This window comes from Choristoneura fumiferana, chromosome 8 (genome assembly GCF_025370935.1).
Source record: "Choristoneura fumiferana chromosome 8, NRCan_CFum_1, whole genome shotgun sequence".
Lineage (NCBI taxonomy): Eukaryota > Metazoa > Arthropoda > Insecta > Lepidoptera > Tortricidae > Choristoneura > Choristoneura fumiferana.
Window position 1 is genome coordinate 12,776,099 of NC_133479.1, and position 26,202 is coordinate 12,802,300.

At 36.2% G+C, this 26,202-nt stretch overlaps 2 protein-coding genes across 2 annotated transcripts; both read right to left on the reverse strand.

Moving 5' to 3' along the window:
* axo (axotactin) lies at positions 1-15,836 on the reverse strand (the record flags this gene model as incomplete). The annotated part of the gene is given in 29 exon segments (XM_074091295.1): positions 1-105; positions 181-297; positions 805-957; positions 1,431-1,621; positions 1,942-2,145; positions 2,282-2,394; positions 2,480-2,559; positions 2,700-2,917; positions 3,148-3,351; positions 3,510-3,938; positions 4,049-4,246; positions 4,249-4,295; positions 4,461-4,686; positions 4,820-4,993; positions 5,187-5,401; positions 6,032-6,243; positions 6,664-6,866; positions 6,969-7,117; positions 7,497-7,614; positions 8,086-8,266; positions 8,393-9,013; positions 9,502-9,608; positions 10,277-10,561; positions 10,632-10,695; positions 10,773-10,924; positions 11,085-11,221; positions 12,033-12,255; positions 12,969-13,103; positions 15,568-15,836. Coding segments are annotated over 28 exon segments (5,241 nt in total), but the record flags the coding sequence as incomplete, so codon positions are not given.
* A 6,305-nt stretch (positions 15,837-22,141) lies between these two features.
* LOC141430547 (pancreatic triacylglycerol lipase-like) lies at positions 22,142-25,628 on the reverse strand. The gene is made up of 6 exons (XM_074091296.1): positions 25,540-25,628; positions 25,144-25,309; positions 24,643-24,791; positions 23,922-24,164; positions 23,396-23,720; positions 22,142-22,313 (listed from the first exon to the last, which is right to left on the reverse strand). The coding sequence occupies exons 1-6, from the start codon at positions 25,574-25,576 to the stop codon at positions 22,268-22,270; spliced, it is 966 nt and encodes a 321-aa protein (XP_073947397.1). The 5' UTR covers positions 25,577-25,628; the 3' UTR covers positions 22,142-22,267.
* Positions 25,629-26,202: the final 574 nt, after the last annotated feature.

Below are 26,202 nucleotides of genomic sequence, written 5' to 3' on the forward strand. Positions count from 1 at the left end.
CTTGTCTTCAGGAACCTCTACTATAACCATTGGGATGACATCGACAGTGACACCATTTGATTTCTTCTCAGTCCCTTCTTTGTTTGCTTCCTCACCCTCTTTCATCTGCAAAAGGAACGTAGGTTCTTCAAAATAATTAAGATCTTCAATTATTTTAGTTAGTCATGTACCAAATACTACCTGCATGAAAGCGAAACTAGGTTCCTGTAATTTCGTAGCTATCTCTTTGCTTTTCATAATGTTTTCATCTGTCTCTTTCTCCAGACGAAGTCTATGAGCTTTGTGTGTTCTCCACATCTGAAATATGATCGTCACTTGAAACCTGAATTAAGAATAAGTACAGTTGGTATAATCCCAAATCAAATTAGGGCGGTAAAGCATAGTCCTCAGCACATGCTGAGCCTGAACCTTTTGCCACATAGCTGAGCATGTACCTTCTCACTAATATGTATTTTGTATGGGCAACAAATTTATTTCTTTCTTTCAAATCGAACCATTAAAACGGGTTTTTGGGACGCAATCACAAACGACCCTTTTTTACTGAAAAATATATTCTGGTATGTTAAAAAATTAAATTACAAAAATATTAACGTTGTATGTATGAAAATGAAATCTATACATGTTAATCATAGAAAGATAACTACAGTATTGTTCGACGTTTCTAAAATTATTAACTACTCTTTGACTTCAGTAGATTGAGACGATCAGTTAAGCTTGAAAAAGTTTACAAATTTAATTTTAAGCAAACTTCAGTGTTCATAATGGACCATTTAACTCCTTAGCTCTTAGTGGCACGATACTTACATGATATCCACAGTAACACAAGCCCAGTATGTAAATAACTATGAGAGCAATGAAGAACTTGTCAGTATTTTCTTCTTCTGCATCAGGCTGCTGGTACAGAGAGTCGTATGGCACCCGCGACGGCGGGTCTTCTACCCAAGTCTTATCACCACTCTGGGAATCATGTAATAAGAAAGAATTTGGTCAGGTTTTTAGTGAGCCCATGACTGATAGCGATGGGTTTAAACGTCGTTAAAACCTCCCTAAAACTACTAAGTCCAAGGAACGTATAACGTATCCCCCTTACCTCTACCCCGTATCCCTTCAAATTCGGTATAGTTTGAAAAGAATATTGAACAATCAACTTTATAGGACTGTCATAAAATAAATCTAGTCTAACCTGAACTAATTTGTAGATCACACGATCAATAAAGTTCGTCTTATTAAATATTTTCTCTTGAAAATATTACTTTAGATACTATTTCTTCGTCCATTATTATTTTTAAATTTTGTGTATTCAAATAAGTTCCTAAGTTATGAATTAAACCCTAACACTTTACATAACTTCAGCCTACGACTGATCCGCAGGGTCTAGATCTCACACCTACAAAGTACAAAGCAACATGTAGTTTCTAGATGACACTTACGATCAGGAAACTCCCATTGTGTGTAGGGGAGAGCTGATCGCGCTCTGGCCATGCTTCGTCAAAGTCGGCAGAGCATTGCGCGCTCCGCACCCCCTGTGCATTCACCACCACCACCTTTTCAGAGTCCCTTGTGAACATCATGTACTCTTCAAGTGGCTTCATGGTATACTCATTTACCTCTACGAAAATGTCTGCAAACACGTAACAAATATTCTTTTAGCCAGATCTTTTTCGAAAACAAAGGGTTTGTTTTATTTGAACTTAAACTACTTATGATGTTGCTGAAACCTGCGAGTAAATGCAATACAAATATTTAAAATAATTTGTCCTGCGATTGCGTCTTGATGCTTAACATATTATTATCACCAATTTATTTAATTATACTAGTTTAGATTAATCCCTTTATTACCGGATCACGTTTATGAGTGTTTGTCTTGAGTGTGAATTTGAAATGGATTGCATTGCTGTGTTTTTGACTTTCAGCTTTTATTTTTTCATTCAGAATACTTACTTGAGAGGCAACCATTATAACCTTTATAAATCTTCAGTCTTGGATCACTCGTGTTAAGACCTCCAATCTGTACTTCATTGGATCCAACGTCTAAGACTTCCCATGGACCTTGCAAGGGAAGCTTTTCTAATGGTATTTCTATCCTATCTATTAGAAGTCTAGCTTCTTCCCCTATCCTTGTGTAGTAGACGGTATGTCGAGCACCTGAAATACAGGTTCATTGTTGTAGTGTGTTACTATTCCTACTCGGAACTTCAACATATATATTTTACAGAACTTTCCATTCGGTAACGCTTTTCACTTAATACCTATTCCAATTTAGTTATAATTATAGCTTTACCATTCAAGAAGTTTCTATGTTTTACTTCGGCTCCATATGCAGAATCTTCACGATCCTCTTCAAATTTAAGATAACCATCTTGTGTTATCGCTATCAGAAGGTAATAACTACGCCTAAGGAATAAATAACGTTAATTGCAAATCATATTACTTATTAAAAAAAAACGCTTAAAAATGACGTAATGTATGTAAATATTACTTATTTTCGGTTTGAACCAACAGCAAAACAGTATTCTTCTGACGCAGGTCATTGCTTGAGAAAGCTAGTTTGATTTTAACCTGCAATAAATAAATGCACATTGTACAATATCAACTACTGATATAGTGCTGATCAGAGAAGGCTCCAGTAAGTCATTTTCAGTATCTTTGGATACTACTACCTTTTCATATGCTTATTTCTAACAGTATTAATATCTTACTTTCAAAATGGGGCCATATAAAACGAATCCTCTTTGCAAAATGCTTTCTCCATTGAAATCAGCACCCTTCTCTTCCATACAATACTCCCCGAAATAACTGGTCAGCTCACAATTGCAGCTGCTTTCCTGATTAGTAAAGTCTTCTGTGCAAACTCCTCCATTCTTACAAGGTTCAGAATCACATTTCATGTCGCATTGGGGCAGCACACCTGTTGGGTCTTTGGAAAAATTGTGGCATTAAAACTTTGAATTTACAAACTTTCCTAGACAAAGAAAATTTGATTATGATGATCTCTTTAACTTTTTCCTTATATTGTGCTCAATCCATCTTCCACCGTGCCATTTTCTTTAAGAAGTAGGTACAAGTAGTAGTTCAGTGCAAAAACGCATGCCCTTTTTTTCGCATATTTCGCCTTATGTTTTTTAGGATCTATAATGATTGTGTTACCTTGATCCACATTATCTTGAGTCTTTCTGGGTAAGTCCACGACATGGTCAGCTATCTTGAAGCCTCTTACACATCCCACATAACCTCCTTGTGGAAGAACCGTCGCCCTTGGAGCTAAGTGAAGAGAGTACGGGTCGTACCCTCCGAGGTTCATTTGGAAATAGTCCGTTGGTGGAGCAGGAGGACGTTGAGGACGAATTACTTCTGGAATGGTTCCATATACAGTCACAATGTTACGAGTACTAATATTTGGCGAAATAAAAAGAAGAGTGCCTTCGTCGTTTTGTCGCTCAATATTGGCGATTGAGAAAACTTTTTTTTTTTTACCTATTTGAAACATCAACTCATTCTAATGATCTTACCTAATTCAGGATTAATCCAAGGTTTATTAGTATAATTGCCTAAAAGTTTTGCCACTCTATCAATCGTGGTGTTCTTATCATTTACGTGCAGAGTTGTAGAAGTGTTAGTTCTGATTATGGCAATTTGTACACTTTCTCCTTTGTTAATGTATTCGTATGTTACATTCATTTGTATTATTTCATCTTCGTGATTAAATAAATATATAATTTCTGACCCATTGTGTATAAATAAATGAATGAAATTGTTAAGATTATCGTTAGCATACAAAACTAAAGAATTATCGTCATAAGTTCTTAGATTCATAAGAACATTTTCTGTCATCATTTTCTTTAATCTGAGCTTTTCTGCATCAGTTGCATTGTCAACTAAGTAATTTTTCTTTAAATATGCTTCTCCTCTTTGAAAAGTCAACGCTTTTACATTTATATCTAAAAACCAAAAAAATATAATTAGGTGCAATGTTTATCATAATATGTGATGATTATTTTTTGTGTCACTAAGAAATTAACACACACTAAGAAATAGCACAGGCACTCACTTTCCTCGCAATGTGTTCCCAAATGAGCCCATGGATTTCTACAAATGCATTCATAAGAGGACCAAAGTTCCTTACAGATGGCTTTGTTTTGACAAGGATTGGGCACACAGGACGGTTTGCAGTCTTTGATGATTTCAGACAGATGTACAGACATGTAGCTATAAATGTCTAAAATTTCTCCATTTACTACTAAACCTCGAAACATCCTATTAGTCCTTGACTTACAGCTGATTTTTTGAAATGTTCTCTGAAATCAAACAAGACTCGAATCGACAAAGAACACATTTTTAAACGGTCTTCTACTGAAAAAAAAAGTCAGGTTATGTCTCCTACGACAAGATCCCTAGAGTGCCTTTACTAAAAACTAAGGTAAAAAAGACTTTCTTGCAGAAAATTTAATTTTAGAACTTACGCAGTAGCTCCTCCTATAAACATAGATCCTTCGAATGGCCCGAACTCTTCCTCTAGCAAAAGATTTAACATCTGATACTCCGTATTCAACATAAAACGAACGTGGTAAAAGTTGTAATCGATCCAAATCTTGTGCCATTCTCCTCCATTGAGTTTCCTCTTCGAATTGATTACCAGTTTTCTTGTAGTACCCGTGTTGAGCGTAAAGTTGAACGTAAGTTCGTGTTCTGAAAAAGATCATCACTTATTTTATAACTTTTAATTTTTTTATCACCTGATATTGCGGTTGTTTTCTTATGTTTAAACATGTTCTAGGCGTTTATGCAAAAGTATTACTTGCTTCTTACGCTTGTAACTTACCACTAGTCAATGCAACCATGAATGAAGGATAATTTGGCCTAATAGGAGGTTGGAACAGCAATATTGCGCTAGTTCCTGTCGTCCTGAAACTGAAGGCGATGTCACCTTTCCTCCAACCTGGCACTTCTATATAGGACTGAGATGTGGTGAATGTTACAACGTATCTTTGGGTATCTGTCGAAGAACAGGTTTGGCATTGAATCTATATATCCGGTTACACACATGACTAAGTGTTATTGCAATAGTAAATTGAATTTTACTTTGTATGTACTTTGTATGTATGTACTATTGTAAGTTTCTAAATATAACGATGGTTCTTATAAACATGATAATTTTTTTGAGTCTCAATGAAGAGAGTATTTCTTACTTGTCTCCACACATTCGAGAGGGCCTAACGTGATCCTGCCCTGAGCCTCCTCAGTCAGATCCTTTTGTTGCAAGAAGAACATTTCTGTTATGCCCAAACTCTTAGGTATCACGAAGGTTCCTTCGTCAGCGTGCCATTTGTTTTCATTGGCATCGCAGTTGCAGGTCTGTGTTGGATTGGCACAAGTAGCGTTGATGCCGCATGAACAGTAGCCTCTGTAAGTTGATCTAGTTGGAGCCATACGGTAATAATTCCGTATCTGTTAATTTCACAAACAAAGTTTTCGCCCTAGATTTTATAGTCATTTATGCAACTGTATCGTAATAGGGGTCCTTTTCATAATAGGGTCTCATGAGCGTTTTAAGGCCTAATTACGTACAGTTGCATACAAAATTTTATCTACATCCATATATTAAATCCTCTATCATGTGTTCCGCGAACCATTGAGAATGACCTGCATTAACGAGAACTAGGTAGGTATGTCTGGCCCACGAGCTGCGCCCGCTGCGCGCGCGACGACCTGCTGCTACTCGTGCGCGCGTGGCGGCGCGCCCCGGTGCTGCAATCATGTATGAAATCTCATTACGATACAGATATCTGAATCGTAATGACCATTACGATACAGCCGGGTTCATAATAGAATCCAATATCGTAATGCTGGTCATTATCTATGGTTTTTGAAAGCATAATGGAGGATTTACTATATGGGCGTAGATAAAGAAAGTAGTGGTACTGGTCATGTAAGCAGGGAATATTTTTATGTTGGGTCGGGAAATTATTTGCCTTAAGGAATTATGAATAACTGTGTTAATTGAACAATATTTAATGGAAATATGAGTAAGTACCTTTTAACATCACCCAAATAGTCAACAGTGTCACTTGAAGATGACACGAACCATGTTGCACTGTGCAGTTCTAACGGTGCCATGTTACAGTCGTATTTGATGTATTGTCGACAGAATAGAGAGTGAGAGATCAACTCTTGAAGCATTTCTGCTGTGAATTCTCTGTATTTTATTCTGAAGCTGAAATCTTGACCAGAGGCTGATCGGACGTCCTGTCGGAGAGAAGGAAGCTTTATTGAAATTCGTTGATGACAAGAAAATGTGTTTTAATAGCTAACTAGCTGCTAGGCGCTAGGACCTTGTGCAAGGTCCGCCCGGATTGCTACCACCATCTTGCTTGCTAATCCTGCCATGAAGCAGCAGTGCTTGCACTGTTGTGTTTCGGCGTGGAGAGTAAGACAGCCGGTGAAATTACTGGCACTTGAGGTATTCCATCTTAGGCCTCTAGATTGGCAACGCATCTGCAATCCCCTGGTGTTGCAGGTGTCTATAAGCGTTGGTGATCTCTTACCATCAGGAGACCCACTTGCTCGTTTGCCATCCAGTCGAATAATAATAAAAAGGCGATCTAAGTTCTTTGTATATTATTTTAGAGCATCTGCAAGAAAATATGTTACCACTTGCTATCTTACCACTTGACTTGGCAAATTATGTTCAACAACAGTGGTAGAAGAATCAGCGTCGTTTTGAAATTCACACTTTACGTGCGCTGGAGGAAACTTCCCATTGCCGTCTATATCTATGAGATAGACATCATTCCTAGTATACCCAAGGAGGGCTAACTCTTCACAAGTCTTCCTGAATGTAGCGAAATGGCAATTTTGTCCTATGTATCCTGAAAAAAAAAAATGCACAAATGTTTGACAGTGTGAACGATGGTGTTATTATACAGACTAATAAACTGTACTGTACGAGTACATACAAAAAACCAACATACCAGTACTCTCACAATTGCAAATGACCCTGTCTTCTCTAATAGAGCAGATGCCTCCATGCTCGCAAGTGTTGGGTCTTGTACAAGGGTCAACGTACCTGCAGTCGTCTATTGCCACTTCGCCAACCACTCTCTCAGTGTTTATAACAAATCTGAAATTGAGTAATTTTCTTCTGTATTTTGTGTCGCTCGGACAAAAACATAATAATACCCTCAGATAATATCTATATGCCTAGACACAGCATGCTATGAATACAACTTACACAGAAAGACCGTTAGACTTAAATAGAGACATTTGAAAAGCATCAGTGCATTGTCGGCATTATCAAAAATTATAATACCTTGAACCCATTATTTTACTATTTATTAATAACTAAAACTGACCAGTAGTGATTGCCCTCTATCTCACCAGATGGTAAGTGCAATGAGGCCGAAGATGTAAACCACTAACTTAGCAACGCCCTATTTGCTCTAGCCTAGAATAATTCACATAATTAGATAATTACTTAACTAAAAACAAATTTCACTTGCCTTGGTTCTATAAGTCGCCCGTTGATTTTCACGTTCCTCATGCACCCAATAAGACCCAAGTTTGCTGATTTGAGGCCACTTCCAATGACAATTTTGTCTTGCAGATTGAAGTCTAATCCTGAAAATGAGGTATAAAGCTACAAATAAACTTATTATTTATTCGTAGGGTATGATGAGTCGATTCACAAAAGCTGGCACGAATGATTGAATGAATGAATGAATGATAATGTCTATGTGAGTATCACAAATATGATTACACAGGTTCATTAAATAACTGATAGTGATAATGGTGTTTTTAGATAATCTTGTCCCATAATCGCCCAAATGCAGTGGACGCCATGAACCGTGGAAAATGCAGCGAAACAGTACAGACATATTTTAATGTATCGCATATCTTGGTGGTAAGTACATGTTAAGAAAGACAAATTTAAAGAAACGCTTGACTGACCATTAAAGACAGAATTGCGAATAATGGTTATTGGACAATTTGTTTATTCACCTTTTTCGAAAATTGACGTTTCCTCCCAGTTTCATCTCATCTGTAATGGTCAGTAAATTACGTCTCGATTATAAACAGAACGATCCTTACCAAACATCTGCGCAGGTTTATTATGATTATCAACAGTTAGTTTAAATCTCCCTTTTGTATATTCTAGCTCTACAGTATGCCAGTCATTATTTGGATCAAATTTTACAGATTTTAATACCGTAACATTTTTCCCAACGTCTGATACCAATTCAAATCTTATTTCCTCTTTTACCATTCTTACCTGAAAATGAAGATAGGTATAATACACTCCTATCGTAAAACCTACAACAAGTTGCAAAAGTTAATTTTACTGAGAGATTTCTGTAGGCGCTGAAATATTTCGCTACTTTATCGACAAGTCACTTACCTCCCAATATCCCTGTCCAGACACAGTATTTGTTTCGCTATAAGCTAAAACAGCCATATTCTTGCTAGTTTTAAATTCAAATATCAAGTGAAAGCTGTTAGTTTTATTGACAGGCCACCAAATATGTGACGTAGCGAATGGATACGTAATTGGTATCACTTCAATATCAGTCTCTTCGAACTCCGGATCCAGGGCTCCTATGTAATGAACTTTGGGATTATTTTGTTTTAGTTCATAGAGAATAGAAACGTCATTGTAATACACGTATTTAAGATTCCCTGCAAAATTGTTAAATGATTTCAACCCTTTCATTTTATACAAATCCGGTCCACCGCAAATGTAAATTTCGGGATCAATGCAAACAAATTTAGCATCTCCCGGCATTTCGTATGTTTCTAATAAATCATCCAAATACACTTCAAGTGTTTTCTCTTGAAGTGTGACCGTGAGATTATGCCACATGTTGTCGTTGACTTTTTCACCTAGATAATCGTCAATTGGACCATCTCCAAGGTCAATTTGGATAGCTACTTTTTCTTGATGAACCGAGAGAGCTATGTAATGGTGCTTGTCATCGATTTGTCCACTAGCGTAGAAAAGTGCTGAATCATCAAAACGTGTCTGAAATTTAAGGTTTCTTTGTCAGAATTTTCGTTACCTTCCTAGCATGTATTAATAGCTAGGTATGTATTAATAGCATTACTTAATTTTCAAAATGCTTATGAGGTGTATACCTAGTGTCATCCACGAAGACGCGTGATTTTGTCAAAATTAGACATGAAAGACATTGTAATAAGAACCACGCCACGCGTCATCGTGAATGACTCTACCTATAGTGGACCTATGTACAAGTAAGTTATCCAGCAATTCATAACATTTTTTTTATCTAATTTAAATCATTCGCAATTGTTGTTGAGTTGAGTATTGTTGAGGCCTAAACTTAACAGGATACTATCTTATCGTGCGATATATTTAACGCCTCATAATTTACTGCAATTAATATCATCATAAACAACCCGCATTTTGTCCGTTACAAAATCATCTGATCAGTGCTGTTCCATTAATTACTTAATATCAATTATAAGACATTTACGTGACATTTTACTTACTTTAAAATGCAGACTGACTCTCGTGTTGGTTGAATGCACTCGGTCTTTCCAATCATATACGCGATACGACACGTAACTCGATCCTCGGAGAGTCAGCACCGTCGCTGCTGCAATGTCATTGGGTGACGTAATACATTCCCAATTATAAGTGAAAGTGGACAATTATCAGTTTTTTGTAAGGTATAAATAGTTTACGATGCGGCGGTTAATCCGGTGTTGTTACGTGTCTGGTGCTATCACCGGAATTGGACGTGGCTTGTAATTTTTTTTATTGAATATAACGTGTTGACAGCTCAATATTTGGTGGATCCACATGTATAATTACATATAAATATAGACGATTCCATTTCGTTTAATGTTAATGATTGCCCGCTTGCATCTCTTTTTGCCTCACAGTAATTAACTGTCAGCGAGTTAAAAATCCACAAAAATGACAAACACTAATTAATTTGTACAAAAATTAACGACATAAACTAAGGTAAACTGATTTGGGACCATTTCGTTACATACAACATTCTTAAAAAATTTAATATCTTTTTGTTATGCTACGCTACTCACGAATAAATGATTTCTATTTCTATTTGTAAACGTACAAATGCTCGTCACTATTCCAGTAGCTGTCATTTCTAAATTTTATATCATTAGCGATAGATGTGACGGCAGGGTGTCTATCGTGCATTAGCGCGTTGAGCACTTGAACCTTTATCTTAGATACTGTAACTGACAGCGAAAAAACTCGTCTTAGTAATAATCCAATGTCACGGAGAAAACTTACTATAAACATCGCATAGATCCTCTTCATATCGCGTTCCGAAACAATCACATCTATATCCGTTATACTCATTGATACACCTTGAACCTTGGAAGCAAAGGTTTTCCATCGTCCTACACTTGTCAATGCAGCCTTCTTTTACGTTCTCGTGTTTGGTTGCTATGAGAGGCACTATTGGAAGTAGGTCTGATGCTGCTTTGCCTGAACTTAGAACCATATCGCTAATGCAGCCAACAAAGGATTCTATAATGTATTTAACACCGTGAAGCTTTTCTTCTGAGCTCAGTCCTGAAATGGATGATAGCAAAATTATTGGGCTGGCCTAAAATAAAATAAAAAAACGTGTTTCAATTCTCACCTCCGATAAGAATCACGGATGTCAAGTTGTCAGTAATTCCATAATTCGTATCAAAACTTAATCCCTGAAAATAATCCAGAATTATTATGGTGGGGACTGTTGTCTATTCATTTATCACATATTGTTAATGAAACAGGTTACCTTGAGGTACACTTCTTCCTTCATTTGGTCTACTTTGGCTATAAGCCTGGCTCCGTGTACGTCGATGGTGACTTGCACGCTATGCCATTGGTCTCTATTTAAAGCCCGACCAACCGTGACTGAAGTTAGATGTTTACCAAATACATGGACCACTGGAAAATAATAAACAATATTTAAGTTAGCTAGATTCTAACTAAACGCATGATGTTGAAGCTTTACACGGCAATGGCGGGGTACGAAATAAATGCCGCCAAAGCATTTTGCATGTTTGATTCGTCTGTTAACGTATTTCTGATAGATCGAGTTAAATACCTTTTAATTCTCCTTTCTCGACGATGACGTAAAGTGCGTACGGTTGCATTTTGAAGACAGGGTTTTTGACATTGTGGTATACTAGCAAACCATGTGGTAATCTTGTGCGGAACTTAAATGAAATCTCTCTGCATAATCTACAAAACAAAACATAATGATTCTTTGTTGTAAATCTTTTTTAATATGTAGATATTTTACGCGCTAGTTGGTTTAATTAACTCATACACATTAAAACTGAATGCAACAATGTAAACAGTTCTTACTTAGGCTAAACTATAAACATGCATCACGTACGGCACATTTTAATAAATCAACTTTATATCTGTCATTGAATCAAAGTTTTATTGTCGTTAAGTAATATTGAACCGGACATGTCTGAAGCAATACTCGCAGAGGTTTTTATTACATTACGATACATGACAATATGTAATAACTCAATGGCTGCCACATAATACAAAGTCGAAGTCCGACGCAACACTCATCAGATCCAGGTAGCATAATGTTAGTAGGAGTTTTTTAATTTGAAACATAAGAAGTTTTACGTTATTAATTGCCTAATTGCGTTATTTCATTCATACTATTTACAAGCTTTTATTTAACTAGCACGTATGTATGCATGCGTGTATGTGTATGTATGTAGAACTTCAAATTTGGCATATTTATGTAAATCTGGTGACAATACAATAATTTAGTAGTGACATCCTGGTGGTCCAACCAGGATCGCCTCCGCAGTACGGAAAGGTTAATGGCATCGACTTGAAATTTGGATGACAATGCAAGTAAAAACAATAAAAAGTACATTCAACAAAAAAGCTTATATTATTCTTTTTTTTACAAAAAAAATATTTTTCTGAAATTCTCATCTTTAAAAAATGGGGTAAAAAAAAAGTTTTGAGAAAGATTTTTCACGTCAGGTAAATTAACTAAAATTCTCCTAAAATACTTTACCTCAGTTGAAACCTCTGTATAATATCGCCATCCAGTTGTATAAACGTGTTATCCTTGGCGAACATGAAGGTCCTGTGGTGTCCTGATTCAGCGAAGGTCAGGAATCTATCCCTGTCGCTCGGCGGTATAGGGGGTATTGCTGTCGCGTATGTTGAAGTTGAGATGTTAAAAGTGGTGGTACTGGAGGCGGTGGAGGTGAGAGCTAACGTTGTTGGTGGTAGAACTGTCAAAGAAAATAGTGTGGCTATAAAAGTTTCCGTTTCTACAAATGATAGAGCTAGCGTTAATGATACTTAAATTGCTCGTAAAGTCACATCATTGAAGCAATGAAGATAAAAAAGAAAGTTCAAGGACTATACACCAGACAGGCTGTTTTTGAAACTATAATTCACAGGCGTTTTCTATGTTTTAACTTCTTTAAGATACGATGTTAATATTGCGAATATAAACTAATAAAGGTACGCATAAGTAAAATTTAAAAAAAGAAAAAATAATAATGTCATTTTAATTTTACTTTACATTCAATTAGTGTTTATATGTTCAATGTTTTATTTCAACCTGTTTTTAGTATGAGCTGTTAACACTTGTAATTTCAACGTTGATTGCATCCAACTTGTTATCGACTATGATAAAATGATAAACAGTATATCAATATACTTTCTTTTTGTTTTTTTTTTTTATGGTTTGGAACATACTACACTCGTATAGTTACAGTACAACTAGATTGTAATGTTGCTGGCAGTCGCCATCAATTCCTCGGTTTTCTTCGTTTTCCAAAAGATTCAAATTAAAAAGTAAAAGAAAACCGATCTTTTGTTTCAAGTTCCGAACAACATCAGCAACCTACTTAGTTTACGTGTACCCACTTACTTTATAAATATATTCATTAACACTATTAAAATTAACGTTCAAGCAAGACTTCATTATTTCCTTTACCTTTCTCTTCTGGAGTCAGATCGACCGGCAAACTGCTCTCGACATCAACTGTCCCATATAAAATGTGAAGTATGAGCCAACTTATGTGCATACCTCGTTGCCACAACATCCCCATTCTGTTTTAAGTTCATTTATCTGGAAATTTAGTTCGTATATTGCACGTTAATTGTCACCTACTAAGTATCAGGATCTTATGTTTTTTAATAAGGAAGCATGGGACAAACATTTTCTGTTAAACTTAACGTGACACAAAACTGGAAAATAACACAAACATGAGATTGATCAACATTTGTTAAATAAGAAAGATACGAGCGAATGAAGTTGGCATTCCATATCTTTCTAGATAACGTAACTAACTTAGAAAAGTTGAATGACCCCCGAAATTGTCATTTCAAAGTTTAATATCTTACAAATGCCTGAACCGATTCTAATAAAACATAGCTAATTGCAAGTCCCCCGTCACACCCCGTCACCCGTCCCGTTGTCTGATTTCCGAATAAATACAATATAAGGCTCTTCTAGGTTTGAGTGAATAGGCTGTTACTGAACCAGGTCTGATACACCACCATCTGCACTTAACATCAGGTGAGATAGGGGTCAATCGCGATCAATTTTTTGTAAAAAAAAGTCTAGCCAAATCTCACGATGTCCCCTTCGTAAGGGCAGAGGAGGGATCTTAATTTATGGACGCCCCCAAAATGAACATAAATAAGTAGAGAACTTATTATGGACACCTATAGATGATGTGATCCGAAATAAATATTTTTGAATTAATTTGAATTATCCAACTGGCAGAACAAATGTACACTTGTTTATTTGCACACAGAAATAATTAGCGTTTAAGTTGGTGTTAGTGGTCCGTAAGCATCATGATCAAGAACTTTCTTTCAACTTTATCCGTACGATGTTTTTTTTGGCCGGCCATAGGTAGGTACTTATTTTTATCCTACATCAGAAATTAATGGCCAAATATGCGTTCGTTTCTCAATAATTCATCGACGGAAGTAAAAAATACATAATAGTTTAATAATAAGGCTTTTTATTGATACATTGTAACCGGCTAGCCGGTCGGAGAAATAAAAGGCGTGTCGTTACAAAATAAAAATATAATACAAAAGAAAAATATATACAATTATTTCAGTCAGCACTGCTCTTGTAGATAAATTAAAAAAACACTGGCCTAAGACTTGTAGGACAGGTAGGGAAACAGCAGGTAAGGGCAGGGTGTTAAGGTAGCCTCGGAGCGTCCAGTCGCTCCGGCGATCTGCTCCGAGGCAGCGGAGCGGAGTGGAAGTGGAGATGGGAAGAACAGCAGGAAAAAGGAAGGTCTGGAATGAAACACCCTGCTTTACTGCTTGCTTGCAGCATCCATCCAAGTCTCGTTTTAGCGTCGGGCCAGAGAAAGAAAGCTAACAAGACTTGGATTAGGTTTTACAAAATATAAAAGAAATAAATGTTAAAAATAATATTCACAATACTTGCGTTAGAGGCAGCCCTTATGTCACAATTAGAACAGTGAGATATTTAGATATCACCGAGTAAAATTATTATTTTATTTCTATTAAAGAAATCACATTTCGGCTTACGCCTTGCCAAATAGTAGAGCTAATGACGAAAAAAAACAAAAGAGTATCAATAATTTAGAATTTAGAATTTTGTTCTTCTGTAAGCGGCCAGTTGCGCACCGCGGAGGTTTGCCATGTTACAACATAAATGATAGAAATTAAGCCAGTTGCGAAAATAATATTACTATTCGTCAGACAGATTTCCAAAAAATGCAAAAAATTTCAAGAAAAAAAAGATTGAAACTAGTCGGACCGTTCCTGAATTAAAATAGTGAGTTGAATCATTTCATTTTGGCATGTTTGCGAATTTGTCCATTTAATTTCTAACCTAGAAAATACAAAGTATAAGTTGATACCTACCTAATATGTTTAACTAAGTACTAATGTTATTATTAGTAGCTTCGGAGTACACCGGTAACAAGTGTCTAAATAATTTCCTTAAAAAATCAACTTCCTTTGCGTATTAACATAAAACAAATATGAATCCAAAGCTTATAAAGTTACGGTTGAAGTTGTATTCTTATAATTCGCATAGGGTATCGGGCGGAAATATGATTCGTGTGGGCCGACCAAAAGTGGCTAGTGTAACATGAGCCGCCGCGCCTCTGTCTTTTCTTGTTTAAACGCGGGTCAGAGAAGGTCCAGCCTACTGTAATGTCAGGGGTCAAGGATGCTTGGTTACGTTCAAGAGTTAAATTGGACCAAGTAACTGCATTCGTCCTCAGATCGCCGGTTGACACATTGATTTTAACATGCTCTATGTCTCTGTCAGATTTTATTTAGCCGTGTCTCAAGAAGAAAGATTTCTTCAAAATTATGTTAATCTCTGCCATTCTCAAATACCTACGTCAGTTTACTTTTAATATATTACCTAATTTTTTTTATTACATGTATGAGATTTTAATTAGTCACTAGCGAAAAATTAGACATGTAATAACTGACGTCCCGAGAATTCGTATGTTTATGTTATTGTTATTAGAGTTATGAATAAATCAAAGATCGCAAATTTAAATTAATTTCTGGTTAGTACTTACGAATACGCAATCCAATTTTGTTATCTTTCTAAAAAGATTAGCACTTTATCACAACTCACAACCGACGAAAATCACCATTGTAAAACTAATTTTATTAACTTTTAAAATTTCAAACTAAATTAGTACTTATTACAAATTTACAACGCCGAGACGTTAGACTGTACAGAATAAACAAAATCGCATCGTATTTTAAAATTTTAGAAAAGGAACGCCACGACCATTTTTTTTTCGGGCAGGATAGCACTGGCCGCGTCCCCAGAGGCACGGTACTGAGGCGCTTAACAGCCAGTAATCGCGCCGGCAATTTATGCTCATGGGTCAGAGTCGTTCCCAGCCTGAGGACACACGAGGTAATTTTTTTTAAGAAATCTACCTACTATTATTGCAGTTTTCCAATAATTGCTGATTAAAGTCATCTTAATCTTCCTTAAGCAAAGAGTACTTACCTAGAGTAATCTTACCGTCGAGTTAGCACTTTGTTGACTTTCGCATAAATACATATAATATTTTCTAAGTCATGACTTTAGTAGGTAAGTATAAAAATATTATAAATCCTTTCCTTACTAATGTTGTAAATTCTCAAGTAACTTTGTCTGTCTGTCTCTTACCTTCTTCACGGTTAAACCAATTTAGATGAAATTTGGTATGGAAATAATCTGAGACCCTCCAGAGGACATAGGCTAGTTTTTAATGCGATATTTAAAAATGATTTGAAATGCTCTGGGATAGCAATAATATAGGGTATCTATTAGCGTAGCCTAAATGAATCGTTTATCTAGTCTACACACGGAACAGAAAAATCTATATATATATGGTAAGAGATTAAGTTAATGTTTTCAATATTGTTTTCAATGTTATAACAAGCAAAGATGTATAAAACGGCCATGCTATATTTTTCAAACTATGGCGTGGGGTTAGTAAAGTCAGGGCTAGGCCTGGCTTTTCCTGGGATTTCCTAACCATTTGGAGCGAAAGCTTTGAGTAAGTAATACCTGTATCAAAAAAAAAATGTAGCACTATGGTTAGACCGATTTTCATAAAAAAAAATATTTCGGTCGAAACTGGGGAAAATCTAATAGCGATGAATGAGAGACCCAATACAACACGCAACGAGAGCGAAGAGTTAAAAGATGACGTCACGCGGGGATGCCACAACGAACAAAATATTATAATGATGCGGAAACTTTGAAACCTTATACTATATCTTGTAACTTCAAACTACTCACTTGTTTTAAAAGAAACAAAAACATGTGTATTTACAAAAATATGGGCTATACGGTCATAGCGTTTCAAGTGATTTAACGAACCCAGTGATATTCTTCATTTTGATAAATACTTACTTAGTGAGGTTGTGATAATCTCTCGGCTACTAATATTGAAAGCAGGACTCTTTACTTAAATATACCTAGTGCCATCCACGAAGACGCGTGATTTTGTCAAAATTAGCCATTAATGACTTTGTAATAAGAACCACGGCACGCGTCATCATGAATGACTCTACCTACGCCTACGAGTATACCTATAAGAAAATAATTATACTATGTTTGTTGTATATTCGGTTGTTACTCATACAGTATGAAATAGGCCTTACAGAGTCCATTTGAAGTACTTTATTTATTGATGAAATAAATCTTTGTAGAAAAACATATCCAATGTCAGACAGTCTTATCATTAGGTCTATGTACATTTAACGTGTCAACGGACATGTAGTGATCATACGTTATTAAAAAAACAGATTCACTGTCTAACTATTTATTTAATCGTATGGCGTAAAACATTATACAATTACACTAAAGAAAGAAACTACAAACTAGCTATAAATCCACATTCAGGGTCCCAAGCCACAAGATTGTGTCAGGTGTCAGATTGTACAGATCTCCAGGGGAGCCCGAGTATAAGTGTAGAGGGCAGCGCTGTACAATGTGCTCCATAGTTTGAGCCTCCTCGCCGCAATCGCAGAGGGCCGTATCCACCGTCTAATGTACATAAAAGTGCAAATAAGAAGTCGCGTGCCTAGCCTAGTTCACGTTATGTTCAGATTAAAATTTAAATTTCTGTATAATTTGGACCATCGTCATATAGAGGCCTTAAATTATTTAACACTTACGTCATACTGTCGCGTGCAATATTGCTTCTTGCACCGCCCTTGGCTGTTTGGCACTCCACAAGTGATCAGTTTATATCTCTTTTACACTCTTACACCTATAAACAAATTGCGTGTAAGAGTGAAACAAAACATATCTGAACGGTGTTGAATATTGACCCTGACGCGATGCAGTGACTATAGAGATTAATTGAGTAATTCAATTAATTACCTCCGATCTGATATATCGTGGAATTGCATTAAACTGTGCACTAGGTACATCGACCGTATTACGCAATAGTTTTCGGAATTTTTAGGGTTCCGGAGCCAAAATGGCAAAAACGGAACCCTTATAGTTTCGCCATGTCTGTCTGTCTGTCTGTCCGTCCGCAGCTTTGCTCAGGGACTATTAATGCTAGAAAGCTGTAATTTTGCACGGATATATAAGTAAACTATGCCGACAAAATGGTACAAATAAAAGTAAAAAAAAATTTTTTTTAGAGTACCTCCCATAGACGTAAAGTGGTGGTGATTTTTTTTTCTCATCCAACCCTATAGTGTGGAGTATCGTTGGATAGGTGTTTTAAAACCATTAGGGAGTTGACACAACGATTTTTTGATTCACTGATTTGTTTGCGAAATATTCAACTTTAAAGTGCAAATTTTCATTAAAATCGAGCGTCCCCCCCCCCTTTTGAATCTAAACCGGTGGGAGGAAAAATTTGAAAAAAATCAGGATGGCAGTAAGTATATCAAATTTTCAAGGAAAACTATAACGGCTAAGTTTTCTTGAGGATTATTAGTAGTTTATGAGTAAATAGCAGCCTAAGGTATAAAATATACCTAAACTTGGAAGATTCCGTATAAAATACGAAATCCTTAGAAAAATATTACTTAATTTCTTCATAATGTCTACGGAACCCTATTTTGGGCGTGCCCGACACGCTCTTGGCCGGTTTTTCATTTACATTAGCCAGCGAAGAATTTATTGAAATTATAATTCACGAGTGAAAAAACAAATCAGACTACTAACGTTAAGAAATTTGATTTATTTTTAACCGACTTCAAAAAAGGAGGAGGTTATATGTTCCAATGTTTAAAAATGTGGAAGTCGAATAAACTTTGTATGTAAAAGCACATTGAAGACTCATTCAGTTCTAGAATAGATGAAGATCAGCTCTAAGTAAAGTCGTAAAAATAAAACATTGGAACATAGAACCTCCTCCTTTTTTGAAGTCGGTAAAAAATTAAATAGAGGTAAAATATTGCGTAGATACTACCTCATTTGATTGCTCCCCTTTCTATTTACATTAGATAACGCAATATTATCGGTTGAAAATAGAAATAAAGTTTCTAATCTCCATAAAATCAACTCTATCGTAATTCGTGATCGATACAATGTTATATTTTATCAATGATCGACTTTCTTGCCTATTCTTCCATTTATAAGCAATTTTATACGCTTTCATTTCATGACAATATTTGTACAAAGTTATTTCACTTTTACTAGATGCTTTTTGGCAATCTTTAAATTTAAGTTTTTATACTTAGACTTAGTTTTTCTCTCATGAAACCCATTCAATCTCGCAGAAAGAGAAAAATGTACAGAACGATCATTAAGGGGCCCTTATCGGCTAGCATACTTAATGAAAGCCCGAATGTGTTTGTATAAGTAAGTAACTATACATATACATACTTATTATATGTATATACTTGTGTTTTCTGTACTGCTTACTGTGTTGGTGTGCAATAAAGAGTTATTGAATTGTATTGTAACTCTTTTTTCTCTGAATCCAATAATTGTTCAAAATTGTTATAAAACCAACCTAACCTAACCTATAGTTTTCTATAGGATAACCATTTACAAATTCCAGAAAAAAATAAGGTTTCAGTGGGAAAAAATTATGACAAACTATGATTCGGACAAACATTACCCGTCATTAAGGTTCTATCTTTAGGCTTTACTACGGAACCAATACGTAGCAGTACTTAACTTGTCACTAAAGACAAAGACAGAGATAAGTATCGTTAGCTACTGTAAGAAAATTTTGTACAACCTTTGTTCACATTATTTCTCTGGCCGAAGCCATCCACTAGTAGTGACGAAGGCTATGACCTAAAACCAGTCAAAAATATATACCCACTATTTCCTGTAAAGACTCAAGATTTTTTTGCATGATGTAAGCAAGTTAACGACCACTATAACAAGAGCTCGCAACTACTTTAAGCTTTGATGTTTCTAGTGGGTGACGAAGGGTCACAATGCGCTGGATGTTTTTAAAGATGAAAGGTGCAATCGAATGGATCGGAAGCGAAACAAGTGAAATATTTTGAGTATTATGTAAGGCTAAGATACAATCCGTTGTTGAAGCGGTGAATTGTAATGAACCACTACTTAAGATATATGTTTCCATTATCACTTCCCATTGCCGGCGATTCTATGAGCTGTATGTCTAACCCACCGTCAATTTAACTTACAGACTCCAAAAGTTCCTTTACAAGCTGAGTCTAGTTTTGGATTAGCAGACGCGCAGTAACTTGTATATGAATGTCAAATAGGTACCGATAAAACAACAAAAATATTACAGTCAATTGCAACAGTAATAACTTAAGCTTCCATTTGCGATCGTTCGAGTACGGGACCCTAAAAATGACGTTGATTGATTGACGTGCCGTATGGCCTCAAGCGTACGCACAGAGCGCCGTGCGGCGGCGGATGCACCGGCCGGCTGCTGCCTATCGCCTGTTACAATCGACCCAAATTTGACGACAATAACCGGTCCGGTTCGGCCGGAACGATGGAAATAAGGCAAAATGCTAAAATATGCGTTGCTCCATTTAATACAATGGCAATGCAATGGCTTGCAATATTAAGTTTATTAGCTAATCTTGAGCGAAATTTTGATGATACAAAAGTTTGTAACAGTCGATTAATTCCTTTATTGCTCTACCTATATCTATATATACATATATTGTTTCCATCAGTACCTTACAATAATAAGACTGAAACAATAAAACTAAGTTACGTGATGTCACGTCAGGACACCAATAAGGGCCTCCACTCAGCATGTGTTGTCACACGTTATGTGCAGGTAAGCTGCAGGGTCTGTTACGATATTCATAAATCGAAATTCGTATTGTACCGTCCCTCTCACTCTCCTATTAAATAATATACCTAAGTGTCGGCGAGATGGTACGATACAAACTTCGATTTTCGAATTTCGTATTAGCCCACCAGAATTTCTGTGCACAATTGCACGACTTAAATCGAAAACGGCATCAGTCGGTTATCATTATCATAATGTTATATAGATCAAAAGTACCGTTTCTTATAATCGTCAGCCATGGGCGTACCCAGCGTCTGGCCTAGATAGGTGCAAGTCAGATTTTTAGGTCAGATCACCCGCGCTTGTTTTGTCATACGGAACAAGTTCATACATTTTCTTCGAGTGCGAGTAAAAAAAAAACATTTATTAATTTATTTTAATTTTCCAAACTTACAATTATCATACAGGTTACATACCCAATGGAATAATTTAGCTAAAAAATACACAACTACTTAAATATTTTATGTAGGTACACAAAATACATGAACTCGCCCTAATCACAAATCAAAAATGTAAACGAGGCGTAATATATTGCAGAACATACAATTTCCAGGGGGGGGGGCTCCCCCCGTTACTCCCACAGGGTACGCCCATATCAGCTTAAAAACAATAGAATCACATTAGCCGTTATCAGTATTATTACCACTTCTAAGTAGGAACTTATTTACGTTGACTGAATGAAACATTGCAATTGGTACTCAAGTACGTCAAGATCTTTAGGGTGATATGGTTATCCAAATTCCTTTATGATGATACGTAATAGATATTGCCTTTGATAAAAATAATCATGTCTAAGTACATAAACGGTACAACCGCTTAAATACCAGCTCTCCGATAAGGTTTTAATCAAAATTACTGAATTACAAAATAATCACCAGATAATGTAAAAAAAAGAAGGAAAATTGTATCGAAACTGCAACAAGTAGGTACTTAATAATAATAATAATAATAAGGTTGAATTAGAAAAAAAACACCCCCACTTTACGTCTATGGAAGATAGTCTAAAAATTTTTTTTTAATTTTTTATATATATATTCGTGCAAAATTAGAGCTTTCTAGCATTGATAGTCCCGGAGCAAAGCTGCGGACGGACAGACAGACAGACAGACGTGGCGAAACTATAAGGTTTCCGTTTTTGCCATTTTGGCTACGGAACCCTAAAAAAGAAGTAATTATACGAGAGGAATAGAAACGTGAGCCGAGCTAAATGCGTGAGATTAATAATGGATTTAAAAAGGTTTACGTTTTTGGTAATTTGTTAAACACAAAAATATGCGACAATACGGATGGAAATATGCATCCACGACAACAACATCCACATCTTAATTCTGTGAATTTCTGTTTTCTGACAGAGTGCCGATTTATTCCAATAAAACGTGATACCTACGGTGAAATATTTTATTCGGTAATTTTATAAAAAAAATATTGACTACAGTCACTGATTATTCTAATTACAGACATAATCATTATTATATCACAGTTGGGCAATATAGAAATGGATGATATTTTTTTAATAAGGGAAGTTAGCACCCGTGTTGACGCGGAAGATGCCGCTTCTGTAACAAACATAAGAATCACATATAAGAAAATATCTAAAGATCAAGTTTCTATTTTTCACTAATAGAGGCGGGAAAATGTGCAAGTACACCATGATGGAAAAAGATCACCGCCATCTACCTTGGTCACGAGGTGACTTCACTTTGTTAGCGCGATAAGTTCCAATTGTGGTTTTAATTATGAGTGAAAAATCACGAAAGTTTAAAACATTGTAGTCTTTAATTCAATGCCCCAATGATATAGTTAGTAGGGCACATAGTTCACGGAAATTAATTAAAAAGTACGAGGCAGGAAATGCCGTAGGAAACTTATAAAAAGAACCTTCAAGCAAGAGCAAATTAGAAGATTTGCCACCATCGTATATCTAATCCGGTTTTATCAGGGCTGAAAATTTGGTAAAAAAAAATTAACTTGCTAAAATGCACATTTATACGTTAAAAGCCTGTTCTTAGAAACATCTAAAAATTAATGAAAATTTGGCAAAGGCTTTAATTAGAGCCATAAACTAATAAGCATGTAGTCAGTAGTAAACTAGCGACTCAAAAAAGGCCGTCATAGACATCGAAGCTCTCTAGTATAAACATCCGCATGCGACTACAATAATACACTGATAATCGAGTAAGGGAATGTTTAGATATTTTTGATTTTTTCATGATGGCGATTGTATAATACTTACTGCGCATTGCACTTATGTTATTAAGTACATACAATATGTTCACTATAAAATCGAATACCACGAAATGGATGGCGAATGGAGATGGCGTTACTAGTACATTATCCACCTTTTACCAGGTTTTAGGTAACGATCTGGGCATTTTTCATAACCAATGGCCTAAGACTGATCACGGGAGAAATATAGAGATGGATGAGGGAGTTTTTTACCCAGCAGTGGGATATGAACTCATGTTAGACATAAAAAATATAACTGGGTACAACACTTGTTTTGTTTTTGAGTTAGTTTACAACACCGTGAGAACTAAAACCAAAATATTCGGCAACCATGGCTAGCGTTATTAAGTTTCTTTTAATGCTTATCCAATGGTTGGTTCAGTTCAGGGTGGTAAGAAAATTGAATACTTACCCGCGTTTGTTGACATCGCTGTTACCCAGAGGCAGTTGGCTCCCGCGGCATTGGTTGTTGCGCATCTCAGCTACATTGGTGCACTGGTTGCCATGCAAGTGGTTGAATGTGACGGTGGCAGCGAACACCTCCCAGGAACGGTTATGGCTGCAGATAGAAGTCCAACATCCTGGTTGGTTGTCACCACCGTTGACGAAATAATCGACGTCGGCAAACAATCGATTGCCTGTGTTGCCACTGGTGTGGATGGCCTCTACGTACACAGCATCACTGGCTGCCAAACGGTTACTATTGAGGTTCCAGACTGGACTGTACGGGTCGAGACCTGTGGAAAACGTTTGTAACAATATTATGATGACACATTATATAACTCCCAAAATAATCATTTGTGATTGTATAATCGTAAGAAAGAAGAATGCAATCACGTTTATAATAGTAAACAAGCGTTTGTTTATTTGATATAAATAAAAGTTTTATCTGCCTTGGAAAATACAACTAAGTAACAAAAATGTAGGTACATTCATACCGGTGACACGTGCAAGTCCCCGGATGGTTCGGCCAGCGTTTCCAGCAACGTGGGATCCCAAACTAAAGCCGGTCACATGCATATTGGTAAGAGGAGCGCCGGTAACAGTGCTGATGAAGTTGAGCAGATTGCCCAAGCCTTGGCCGACGGACGGAATGGCATAGATAGCGGTCATGTAGTCCATTTGGGAGATACGGCTCCAGTCGAGGACTATGACGTTTGCTTCCATTCGGTTCAAGTAGGCTGAAAGCACAAATCAGTAGGTACAAATTGATTGCATGGACCACTGCCAGGACTATTAGAATTGTATGATAAATTCTTTAAAAAGACGCAGTAGTTAGTTCTAGTGTGAAGTTTTGTAATAAATATCAAAATATAGATGTAGTAGGACAATTTACACCAATTAGCCAAACTCCAAGCTAAGCCAAGCTTGTGATGCTAGACAAGTGATAACCAAAGGTGTTCATTTAGATAAATACAAGTACTCATTATCTTTCACTCAAGTATATAAAATCATCACACAAATGTCTGCCCCTGTCATTAGCTAGCTAGATAGCTAACTATCCGTCTTTACTTTCTTTTACTCTACTTCTTAAGTTTATGTCATAAAAAGAAGAACCTAAGTACAAAATTTTAGAATAACGATGAAAATTTAAATCTATCATCCGCCGTGTATCAACTGTGGAGTAATTGTATTCAGTGTGAAGAAACAACAACTTACCATCCCGGATGATTTGGTTGAGGTTGCTGTTCTGACTCTGGATGTAGCCGTGAGCGATGGCGATGGTGGTGTGGGCAGGATTGAAGTTAGAGTTGCGGATAGAGTTCGCATCATTAAGGATCAATGTCTGACCATTATGTGGGTTACGTCTGAAACGAAAATTTATTTTACGGACACTCATCATAAGCATCAGCATCTCTGACGATTACATTTTGCATGATAATTAAATTATCTTGAACTCTTCCCTTCTTTTTCAAGGCAGTCGCTGATAAAATAGAAAGTTACAACTTTTGTCTCATCTGCACTTTCCATCAGGTCAAATAGGTCAGCCAACGGTTGCTTTATAATAAAAAAATCAGTATGGAAGTATCCCATTCATAAAATTATATATCTCTACTTATTTGTGCATAACTCTTAGCTCTAATCATCTTCATAAGATTACTGCCTATACTTAGCTTTCTCAGGTTTCTGATAAAATCATTTGTAATCAAACTACCCTACCTCGTGAATAGAATATAAGCATTCCTAGGATTTCTGGCGACGTCATTGAGGAATTTATAGTCTGGTTCAGCTTCCAGGTCAACAGTCACCACTTCATCATCCCCAGCTGGGACCTGCACGAAACGAGGCGAAGCCGATGGTGCTGGTAACGCCGCGGCGAGGTATACTGCAAATTATAATGTAAAGCGCGAGACTGAAGAGTAGATATTAAGATAAAGTTCAATCTGACTCTCTGATTAGCATGTTGCCCAAAAGCACAGAATGAAATTAGAGGTATCGAGTTTTTCCAGAATTCGATACACCTTATCGTTGCTTGTTTTTTTTTTGAAACTTGTATTTTGAGAGAGAATGTGTCTTCTGTAAATATTTTGTTACAAATAAACACTTTTTACACACCCGTCGAGGTCACGAACAACACTAGTGCCACCTTCATCGTATTTATCTCCTAGTGAACCGTTACATTTTAAAGTGCATTCAGTATTTATACTAAGACGTATCCTCTAATATTGAGATAAGTTTCCTATCATATCAGCTGTCAATGGTTCAGGATTAATTGAATCAATCATTATTAGGTTCTGTGATTTAGGACTTTAAATCCATATTTCAATTTGTATTCGGAGGATTAGATCTGTATCTTCTGCATTATCTATGGGCATAGTTTATGTGTAATTAAAGTGGCAAATAAAAAAATAAGATACAATTGCAACTGGCGATGTTAATCCCATTAATGATAATGATAATCACGATTGTATTAGTAACGAACGATATCCGTATAATTAGCCACGCAATTATTTGAAAAAGGTACAAGTAATCACCTTTAATTTTCACCTTTAATTACTAAAATATACCATAAGAAATGACAGCATGATTTTGAACTATTTTTACAAATCATATGTTCAGTAGTGTTGGAGTTGGTGTCGGAATTCCACTTCATGGATAATGGTAAATTCACTGTTATTTACGATTTTATAGGTACTCAACAAAATTAAGCGGTCAATATAGTAGCAGGGAATCTGTAATCATCTAAGTAACTATGTACCTACAGTAGACTTCAAAAAG